General features: G+C 40.4%; 1 protein-coding gene across 3 annotated transcripts in view; it reads right to left on the bottom strand.

Annotated features, from left to right (window-relative positions):
• Positions 1-4,788: 4,788 nt before the first annotated feature.
• Positions 4,789-11,561, bottom strand: part of npas1 (neuronal PAS domain protein 1) — a 69,806-nt gene continuing 63,033 nt past the window's right edge. For all 3 annotated transcript variants that reach the window (XM_047392392.1, XM_047392390.1, XM_047392391.1), the window contains exon 12: positions 4,789-9,587. In XM_047392392.1, coding sequence (XP_047248348.1) covers positions 8,503-9,587 — 1,085 coding nt within the window. In that variant the 3' untranslated portion in view covers positions 4,789-8,502. The remainder of the gene's footprint in view (positions 9,588-11,561) is intronic.

Below are 11,561 nucleotides of genomic sequence, written 5' to 3'. Positions count from 1 at the left end.
TTCCCTAGGTATTAAGGGCTGTTTGAAAACCCTGTTTTAACAGCCGGTTGAAAATTGCTGCAAAAACTCTAGCTTTTCTTCTCGTTATTTTCTTTAATTGGTTTTCCTCTGTCTTTTTATTGTCCACAGTGAATCTAAGACAAGCCTCTAAAAAACCCACTACCCTAACATGCTAAACTAATTAATGCCAGCTTTCCAAAATGTAGGAAAAGATAAATTCTGCTTTACCACTGGGGGAAAGCAGGCACGTACAGTGGGTCTTAATATTATACACACCTTTATTAAAATGCTGAGTTTTAGTTTTAGACTTTGACTGGGCCATTGTAAAACGTTAATTCTCTGTTAATTACATCATTCTTTTGTGGTTTTGGATGTGTGCTTGAACTTAAATCCCTCTTAATAGTCCAAGACATGATGCTGCCACCGACATGTTCAATGTTGGTATGGTTGTTTTTTTTTTTTTTATTTTTGCTTTTCTTTTTTATGTACATTGTTGTTTTTGTGCCAAACAAACCTTTTTGAATTTTTGCCTGAAAGTTCAAGTTTGGTTTTAAAACATCATGGCACATTTTCTTACAAGGTTTTAAAAGAGTTAGAGAGGTATAGATTTCTTTCTTTGGAAGAGAAAGCATCCACAAATGAACCATTCAACAGGAGGTCGTTGTCCCAATTATAGCACAACTAGTAATTGTTGGAGATCCCTGCAGCTCCTTCAGTGTTTCTGTTGCCTTACTGTTCAACTTGTGTCTTATTTCATTAATCTTATAAGAAAGGTCCAGTTTTCACTGTGTTATAGGGTATACAGTCATGTGAAAAAATGTGGTTTGTTAGGTTATTTTGAACGACTGGAATATTAAAGAGTAAAAGGAACAGAAAAATATAATAACATGTATCATCAAAAGAGATTTCACACTATTTACGGCGTAATAGCCCAATGTTATGTTCAAAATGAGATAGGAAGAAGTATAAATTTATTGAATTCTACCCCAGAACCTCAAAATCAAAACTCTCCTTGTCTCATCATGCTGATGGATCTGTGGGTTGCCATTAGTGATTTTACTTGTGTTTATTCATTCAGCATTGTTTTTAACTTATGACAAAATAGGTTCATTGTGAAGTTACAGGTGGCATTGCATGATTTTTCACACATATATACGAATGCATGCACAGCAAAACATCATATACATACAGTACAACAGATTCAAAAACATGACCTAAGAATGAGTCAAGCCTCCATCTCAGTCTAAAAACGTCTTTTGTATATTTATAGGCAGCCGGTTATGTTGTACTTTGTTCATCATTTATGTAGTTTTGTATTTGACCAGACCAACAAACATTGGGCGTTTGACTTGTAAAATAGCATATTCGTTTGTTCATTTAAATTTCTTATTTATGTAAGATGGGGTTTAAAATCAAATTTGGAAATCATGAAAAAAAAAATGTAAATTGCATATACTGCCTAAATCAATTCATCATAGGGGGCTGTCATGTTTTTTTAATTATGCAAACGAGACGGAATATAATGGGTAAATGCAGAGTCAGTAGATGCTCTTGCTGCAGTGGGAGTCAAAAGATGTACAAACTGTGCTTTCCGTACACGCATAATTCTTATAATGAGCTCTTCATCTGCCGCATGTATATGAGACGAAATGAGCAGCATGTGGTTGTGTGTGTAGGGGAGTGCTGGTGTTGGGGAGGGGGGTTTGTCTGTGATAACTATCTCTGACTGGGTTAGGGCGAAGGTCTGTGATATCTCCCAGCCATCGACACACAGAGTTGCTGTTAAGACTCACCCCACAAGCACCCTGTCTTCCTGTCCTTGCTTTCACTTCTTCCCAGTTCTTCTCAGACTCCTAAGTATTTTCAGCATTTCTGTGTTTTTCAGATTCAGGGTGTGACTGAAGAGTCTGTTGTAGTATGACCACCACCCGACTCCTCCTGCCGACTTCTTCTCCTCAGATCCCTCCTCTACCCTTTTCGCCCTGGACTTCTCTCTCCTCACGTCCGCTCGTCTACCCCTCCTTCCTCTCCTCCTCTCCCTTCTGCGGCTGCATCTGACTGCACAGGTCTGTTTGGCATGCAGGAGGCTCCTGAGGCCTGGCGCGTCTAAAGGGCAGGGTGCCCAGAGGCAGGAGACGCGGCCCCACTGACAAACACCATCTATTCGAGACCCTGAGCAGCCAACACAGTCGGCCGTGAGTCCAGCCTCATGCAATTTCCAAAACCTCAATTTCACATCAACACCTTCAGCCCTGAAAGTTGGGTTCATAACCTTTGCTTTATTTCGAAAGCAGTCTGCTCATCTGCTCTCAGGTGTTAAATATCATACACACGGATCAAAGGATCTGGCTTTAGATGAAATGAAGCCTAATCCCAGCTGAGGAGAGGCTGGTTGGGAAACAGTGACGAAGATGAAAACCATATGAGAAAAAAGGAAGAATGAAGGACAAGTAGAGTAACTCCATGCAAGGCAGATAGTGTCTCCCTCAATCCTTCACTTTATTATTCCCGCTCACATTTTTACTTTTTCAAATGCATTTACATGTGCTGGGGAATTTCCCCTGGGAGCACGACTCTAATTCAGGGGGTAAGATAAGCCATCAAATTTAGTGACAGAGAGGGTGTACGGGTGACTCAATGACAGCCTGAGCAGAAGACAAGACAGAGAAGGCTGTCGTGACTTATGCTCATGCACACAAACAGCACACAACGATTTCAATTGCACATACCACACCTTTTCCTCACTTTATAAAGACGTTATAAGACAAAGAGGAAAGGTTGTTTTGCATCTATGCACACACGCACCCACACGCACACACACATCCTCTCATGCAGTGCATATGCTTATGCACGTACAATGGCATTTTCTCCCCAACAACTGCTCTTGTTTAGTATGCGATTCCTTTGGTCTTGAGGAGGAATGATCCTCACTCTAATGAACTAGGGCCTGCCACTTGAATGTAAAACAGGATTTAACCCGTCTTCAATGTCAGAGCCCCTCCCTAAGGTTTCTTCAGACAACACACACATACTTATTCAGCAAGATGCATGCAAAACACACACGCAGTCACACATGCACGCATACATACATTGCGACACGTGCCTGCATATATAGTTTCTCATAAGTGAGACGCACTCCTCGTCTTTGTGTTCATTTCAAAGTAATTTATGGCCGAGCCGTTTCTGAATCTGTAACTCTCGGGTTATGTCCTGCCAGGGGTTACTCTCACCTGTTCCACATGTTGCCTTTTTATTAAGGATTTCTGTTGTTTTTGTCCACTTTAGGGAAATTAAAGTTTGTCCATCTGGCGTTTTCACAGTAACATATGAACAAGTATATTCAGTAACAGATATTTTTGTATTTACTTACGTTTTTCCTCCATTTGTTTGCATATGTTATTTGTCAGCATTTGCACTTTCTCACATTTTGTCAAATAATATCGCATGAGGATGTGTAACAGACCAACACATCAAACATAACTGGAAATGGCAGAAAACTGATACATGGTTGTCAAAAGATTTTATAGATGAAAAGATTATTCTAGTACCATAATTAAGAAAATCCAATTCAACCAATTACCTTTTAGAACTCCCCTTTACTCTGATTCCCCTTAATAAATGCTGCCTTCTGAGCACAGAGAGCATTAATTCCATTAATTAATTTATCGAAGCAGCCAAGAGGTCCATGATAACTCTGCAGAGATCTACACCTCAGGTGGCAGGATAAGTATTCATGGAAGAGCAGCAAGATTGTTCAATTGTTAAAAGAAAGCCAAAATAATTTCCACCCTCGCAAGAAATACCCCGTTTCCTACAAGCTATGTTGGAGATACAGCAAAGAGGTGATATAAGGTAATCTGACCAGATGAGACTAAAATGAAACCCTTTGGCTTACATGTAAAAAACGCTAAGTGTGGCAGAAAATTATAAATACAGTCTCAATACCAAACTATAAAAGGTGGCGGCATCATGCTTTGGGGGTGGTATTCTTCAGCAGACGGCTGGTCAGAGTTGATGGGAATACAACACAAATCTGGAAGAAAACCTGTTGGAGACAGGAAAATACTTGAGACTCGTTGGAAGTTCACCTTTCTGCAGGACAATCACCCCAAACATATAAGCAGAGCTACAATAGAATGATGTATGTAAAAACATATTCATGTGTCGGGGGGGGATTAGATCTAAATCAAATTAAGAATTATTAGCAAGACTACTCAATATTCCCAGATGCTTTCCTCTGAATGAGCCTGAACAATGTAGAAAAGAACTACTGGAAAAAATATAAGTCTCTAAATGCTAAAAGCTGATGGAAATGCATCCCAAAATACTTGCAGCTATAATTCTAAAATAAAGGTAATTCTACAAACTATTCAAACAGCATAGTAAATACAAGTGCATACTACATTTCAAAAACCAAGTACAATTTTCCTTGCACTTCACAATTATGGAAAGGGGCATCTTGTATTTTTGTTTGCCTATTATATTTTGTCAAAATAAAATATGAAGGTTGTGGTTGTTGCATAATAAAATCTGAAAACATTCAAGGAATACTTTTCAAGGGATTGTATATGCTGCAAAAAGCTGCAACCTTTTGTCTGTAACATACTTCATTAAAATGCGTGTTTGTGACTAGCCTTGAAAAAAATATTTACAAATTTACAAAATGTAAATGTGAATGAGGAACAGGCAATCTTACACTAAACGTGATCCATTTAAATGCCAAGTCAAACTTAATTAAGTAAATCATAAAGATAAGCAAGAGTGAAGAAAATACGACAAACTCTTGACTTGTGCTCCTCTACTGGAATATTTTATTGTTATCGTCATCTGCATCATTTTTTTTTAATCTTTACATTTGTTCATTTTCTTTGATGGGTGACTGACATATTCACAAACATGTGAGGAAGATAATGTTAGATTCACAGTGATGGGCATAGGGGTTAGCTTTTTTTTAAATTTAGCAACAACAAGAACAAAAGACAAAAACAAAAAGACACCCACACACAAGCAAACGCACACTCAGAACAGCATCCACACTCGCATTTTTACATTGGTAAACACCCGAGAACAAGTGTGCTCCCACACTCGGCATGTGTGACGGCTACAACATATGCATGTATTGCACACAGCAGATTGAATGGTTTCATTCCCCCAAACATCGGACTTGGAACATCAGGTTTGTGTGTGAACTAAATCCTCAGCGGAGACTAACTATAATCTCATTTTGGAGGCAAAAAAGCCTCCTAAATTCCAAACATATGACATTTTTCTGTGTTTTAGAGACCGGTGCAAAAGACCTCATTCCAAAGTGCTAGAAAACCATTTCTTTGTTAATTTTTTTTATATAATTTATGAAGTCTGGATGCATTATTGCTGAGATTTTTGTGAAAATTATCAAACTATAGAATTTTAATGTTTTCTGAATGCAGACTTTCAGTGTCTCATCTAATACAAGCACAAATCGAAAAGTAGAACATGCCTTTTTTCAGTCATGAAAAGCATGTTAATTAGTATAAAACAGAAATTTTCTTTTCATATTGATTCATGTATAGCATCCACCACATTTATTGGCATCCCTGCTAAAGGCGTGTAAAAATCCTTAAAATAATTCACCTTTAATTGCAGAAACATAATCTCACAATGAAAAATTGTCTGTAGTTCCCTAACAATGATCTTTAGAAATGTACATTATTTCCCTCCCTAACTATCCTGCTTACTGTACATGTTGGCAACATGAGCTTGGATCCTTGTCCAGCCTAGTTTGAGACAGTTTTTTAATCCTTGCTCTGACTGTCGTAATGAGCAAGTTTAGGTGAAAAGCAATTTTTTGTGCTGCTGTTTTTTTATTTTAAAGAGTGACAAAGAGAAATCGGGTCTCAATGGTGCATCTTATTTATACCCTAGGGAAAGAAAGTCATAGATTTTTTTAAATGGCCTAGTAGGCATGGGCCAGCATGAGATTTTTACCCGAAATGTCCTATTTTTCCCTTTTAATGATCCTGAATTTACATGTTTCAGCAAAGTGGTCTGAGATGCTCCCCAAATCTGTAGTGGAATATTTACCGGATCAGCTCTTCTCACTGGATTTTTTTTTCATTAACACCACAAGTTAATAATTTACTCAGTAATTCACATAAATCCTTCCAACATATAGGTTGGTCTTAGAAATCATAAAATACTGTTTGTATTACACAAAAAATGCTTTAACTGCTTTAATGTAAAACAGAAATGCAACAATTATGTCTAATGCTTTAAATATTATGTAAACCACTGATTATTGAAATTCTAATAATATTATCTTTAAGATTTATGTATTGTTACTCTAATTTTCAGACATAGATTTATGCAAAACTATAAAATAAACACCAGCTAATTTTAGTATTAGTTTTCAAGTGCTTTTTGCACACAATATCTAACATTTTTAATCTCATTTTAAAGCAACAAGCTATAACAAGCTGATATTATGTGGGTAATTATTTAGGCTATCTGCTCGGGTAGTCAATGTGCTCTTTGTCAGTTGTCAGACATACCGTTTATCGCTTGAGACTCCAATTTCATTACAGTTTTGTCTTAAGGGTGATGAGTGGCACTCTTTTCTAAAAAGTGAGTATCCATGTTTTTTCCAGCTATATTTGTAAAAATGTGTAAATATTCATGTGTTTATTAGTATATTTTTTATAATTTTATTTTATACTTAATTTAGACTTGACTGAGCAAAACTGCACATTTAATCTCATTATTCTATTTAACTCATAATTTAAGTTATCTTTGTCCATTTTATAAATATATTTGAACAGCTGAATTTGTCTTCCTTGTAAGTGTTGTAGCCTTCTTTTAGTTAACTGACCGGCAGTGCGCAGCAACAGGTAGGGAAAATACAGCATTCCTCTATTATATGTACTAAACAGCCAGAAAGAAAAACAATGGTCAGTTTGTGTGAAATTTGTTGTTTTAAACCTCAATACCGGAAACAGGCCAATTTCTAGTTCTTTGACACTCTTATACTCTCCTATAAATGTAAAAAGTGTAAGTATAAATAAAAGAGTATCCTTTTCTTACATGACATTGGATATTTTTCCCTCATTGAATACTGGCATTCAAATTAAAAGTAGGCATTTACTGTGGTATTATGCTACTGCAACAAAATATTAACTCATTTGCACATCTTTACTGGAGATGCTAATAGATGTCGAGAGCCTTGTTCCTCTACTTTAATTTACATCCTTACATCAAGTTGACGGCTTTGTTTTATTGACCTCAAATGGTCATATTTTAATGACCAACGAGGGTCTATTTATCGACCTGCCTTTTTTACAGAAATACCACCAACCCTCCCCCTTCAGCGCTATGTGGTCAGTCTATATCATTAACGACCACTTCTGCTGTTTTCTGTTTTAACAGGATCAAACATCTGAGTCACCAAGTGCATTGAGTTCACACCAGAACAAATTTCAGTAAGTGCTCATAAAAACACAAGAGGTCCAGGTGACAAAAACACTTCTGTCCTGCACCATTTCCTCTCCTAAACATTCTCAGAAATATACTTTTTCAAAAAAAGCGTAAAAGGAAAAATTTGGATGACATTGCACATCCAATAAAACTGTTATTTTGTTTGTTTGGACATAAAAATCCTACGTCAATGTATTAATGTTTGAAATATATAAAAAAACAAGGAAAAACTCAATATGGCTTCCATACACAATCACAACCTCAGCTTAATAAACAATATACTATAATTAACACTTAGTCAAACAAATTACCTTCTTATATTCAAACAACAACTGTCTGTGATGCATTTTCCTCTCTTAATATATACTGGAATGTATGGGACCACATTACTCATGGTTTTGTCCCAACACTGTGCTTTAAGTCTGGCTGACTGAACACGTCTGTAATATCTTTCAGAGATCAGATATAAAACATCAAAAGGTCATCTCTATCTATATTAAGGAAAACCTTACAATTAAACTCTCATTTGGAGCCCAGCGAAAGAAATAGTTTTTTATAATACTGCAATGATAAAAACATTTTACTCCAAAAGTCTCTTTCCTCCCTCACAGACAAGTGTCCGCCTTCTTCTACTGGTTTAACTGGGTTAACCGGAGTAAAAGTGACATGGATGCAAGCTGAGGGTCTTCGTGGTTTTGTTTGTAGCTATGTACAGTATGGCTTCTCCAAGTGGAAGAGACACAGAAAGCAACATGGTCATCTAGAGAAAGACAGAGCAGAGTTTATTATTGTTGCGGAGATAAGAAGTCTTTAGGGACAACCAGTCAAAAGTGTCCATGTCCTGTTTTCTCTGAGAGCTGCTGTCACTGGTTCAAAGTAAATTTTTGTGTCATATTCTTCAGATTGCAGTTATCCAGCTCATTGTCCAATTAGTAGTGTCCTTAGAGGCTTAATGTCCTGCCATTTCTGTCTTTTGTGCCCTTTTCAGTGTCTCTCTGTCTGTCATGTCACTTCATTTTAAATTTTTTCTTCTCTCCTTCTCCCCGTTGAGGTTCAGTCTTCCTCGGTGCCTGCAGCCCCCCTCAATCCATTCATACAGAAAGGCAGGCCGGAAGAGAAAGGGCTGTCAGATGGGGAGAAACCACTGAAGGGTGGCAGCCCGGCCAGCCGCTGTAAGTGTGGGAAGAAGGTCGGTGGGGGTCCCTTGTGGTGGTCAGATCGTAGCTGCAGGCCATCGTTGTGCGCCGTGCCATGGTGGTGGGAGGGGGGCAGCTCCGGTGGAGCATAGCGGATAGTGCTTGGGGCATACAGGCTCTGAGGACCCTGCGGGCCGAGAGCAAGGGGGTGAAAGAGGACCCGTCCTGCCGCACCGCCTGCCAATCTCTGGAGCAGCTCGAAGTCGGGGCCATTACCTGCACCACCACCAGCGGCGCTGCGACTGACCACTCCAGAAACAGCTCTGTCCTCACGGGGCTGTGGGGATGACACTGACATGACAGGGGATAGTGCGGGGGAGGGAGGGGTGAACAAGCCTTTAGATGGGGCTTCGCTGCTGGATGAGGAGTCAGGGATTGGGGTAGTGGGACTGTCGCCATTTAAGCTACTGGACGGTGTGTGTGCGTGTGACGGCTGGGGCTGAGAGGTGTGCGTGTGAGGGGTGGAGGTTTGCGTGTGCGACCCCCAGCGCCCTCCAGTGGTCAGGACTTCATGTTCGGTCTTGATGGTGGGACTGCCTGGCAAGGTAGACGGGGTCACTACGCTCTTTAGCTGCTGGATAACAGCCCGGCCATTGTGCGCCCTGCCCACTCTGGTTGGGGTGTCCCCTTCTCTGTTCTGTTTACCTCCTCCCCCGCTGTCTTCTTGTTTCAGTCTGTCACTGTCTCCCCCCTGGTCCCACTCCTGCTCTTCCTCGTCATCCCCTTCGCTTTCACTTGCTAGGTCTGAAGAGGCTGACACGGCCTCCTCTGTGTGTCGAAGTTCCTCCAGGCGACGACGACTTTCAGGAGGCGCTCCTTCATGGTCAGACCTCAGCAGGCGCTTCCTCCTGTCCTCTGATTGGACGGCAGGGGCAGCAAATTTCTCTCTACCTTTACTGTCAGGGTCACTCTTTCCTACGGAACTCTTTACCGGTGGTTGACCTGAGAATGAAAAGAGATTCCAGTGAAGAGAAGAGATACTGTTCCTCGCAAAAGTATTCACACTCTATATTTTTAGAGTTACAACCAGAAACCTCAGGGTACTTTTTTAGGATTTTATATGATAGAACAACACAAAGTAGTACATAGTAATTTAATTAAATTTAGTTTATTTACATGGCACCAATTCACAATACATAGTCTTAAGGCACTTTACAAAGTCAAATTAATTCAATCATAGAGATTCCAAGTCGAGTACATTCCAATTGATTGAATCCAGTTTATTATTCAAATTGGTTAAAAAGGTTTCTGTCTAAGGAAACCCTGCAGATTGCATTGAGTCAGTGATGTGCAGCATTCACTCCTCGTGGATGAATTCTGCATTTAAAACAGTCATGCCCAGCAGACTGGCTGAAAAGCTCCGCACCCTTGGCCTGACAACTCTCTGCCACTGGGTCTTGGACTTCCTTACAGTCAAACTCCAGACAGTTAGAGTTGGTACCAGGACATCAGGCACAAAAAATAGTCAGCACTGGGACCCCCCAACTTTGTGTACAGAGTCCTCTCCTCTACACACTCTTCACCTAAGACTACACAGCCCCCCGTCCAACACCACTATCATAAAGTATGGAGACGACACAACTATCATTAGCTTGATTACTGATGGAGAGGAGGCATCCTACAGGGAGGAGGTAGCTCAGCTATCTTCCTGGTGCATGAAAAATAATATCTACCTGAATCCAAGAAAGAGCAGTGACCAGCACATTGCTCTAATCATTCAAGGGAACCAGGCTGAGAGGGTGTAAACCTTCAAATTCCTAGGCACATACAGGGGTTGGACAATGAAACTGAAAAACCTGGTTTTAGACCACAATAATTTATTAGTATGGTGTAGGGCCTCCTTTTGCGGCCAATACAGCGTTAAATGATCTTGGGAATTACATATACAAGCCCTGCACAGTGGTCAGAGGGATTTTAAGCCATTCTTCTTGCAGGATAGTGGCCAGGTCACTATGTGATACTGGTGGAGGAAAACGTTTCCTGACTCGCTCCTCCAAAACACCCCAAAGTGGCTCAATAATATTTAGATTTGGTGACTGTGCAGCCCATGGGAGATGTTCAACTTCACTTTCATGTTCATCAAACCAATCTTTCACCAGTCTTGCTGTGTGTATTGGTGTATTGTCATCCTGACACACGGCACCGTCTTCAGGATACAATGTTTGAACCATTGGATGCACATGGTCCTCAAGAATGGTTCGGTAGTCCTTGGCAGTGACGCGCCCATCTAGCACAAGTATTGGGCCAAGGGAATGCCTTGATATGGCAGCCCAAACCATCACTGATCCACCCCCATGCTTCACTCTGGGCATGCAACAGTCTGGGTGATATGCTTCTTTGGGGCTTCTCCACACCGTAACTCTCCCGGATGTGGGGAAAACAGTAAAGGTGGACTCATCAGAGAACAATACATGTTTCACATTGTCCACAGCCCAAGATTTGCGCTCCTTGCACCATTGAAGCCGATGTTTGGCATGGGCATGATTGACCAAAGGTTTGGCTATAGCAGCCCGGCCGTGTATATTGACCCTTTGGAGCTCCCAACGGACAGTTCTGGTGGAAACAGGAGAGTTGAGGTGCACATTTAATTCTGCCGTGATTTGGGCAGCCGTGGTTTTATGTTTTTTGGATACAATCCGGGTTAGCAGCCGAACATCCCTTTCAGACAGCTTCCTCTTGCGTCCACAGTTAATCCTGTTGGATGTGGTTCGTCCTTCTTGGTGGTATGCTGACATTACCCTGGATATCGTGGCTCTTGACACATCACAAAGACTTGCTGTCTTGATCACCGATGCGTCAGCAAGACGTGCACCAACAATTTGTCCTCTTTTGAACTCTGGTATGTCACCCATAATGTTGTGTGCATTTCAATATTTTGAGCAAAACTGTGCTCTTACCCTGCTAATTGAACCTTCA

Source organism: Girardinichthys multiradiatus, chromosome 18, assembly GCF_021462225.1.
Source record: "Girardinichthys multiradiatus isolate DD_20200921_A chromosome 18, DD_fGirMul_XY1, whole genome shotgun sequence".
Taxonomy (NCBI): Eukaryota; Metazoa; Chordata; class Actinopteri; order Cyprinodontiformes; family Goodeidae; genus Girardinichthys; species Girardinichthys multiradiatus.
The sequence above is the reverse complement of the archived record's forward strand: the minus strand, read 5'-3'. Positions and strand labels throughout refer to the sequence as shown.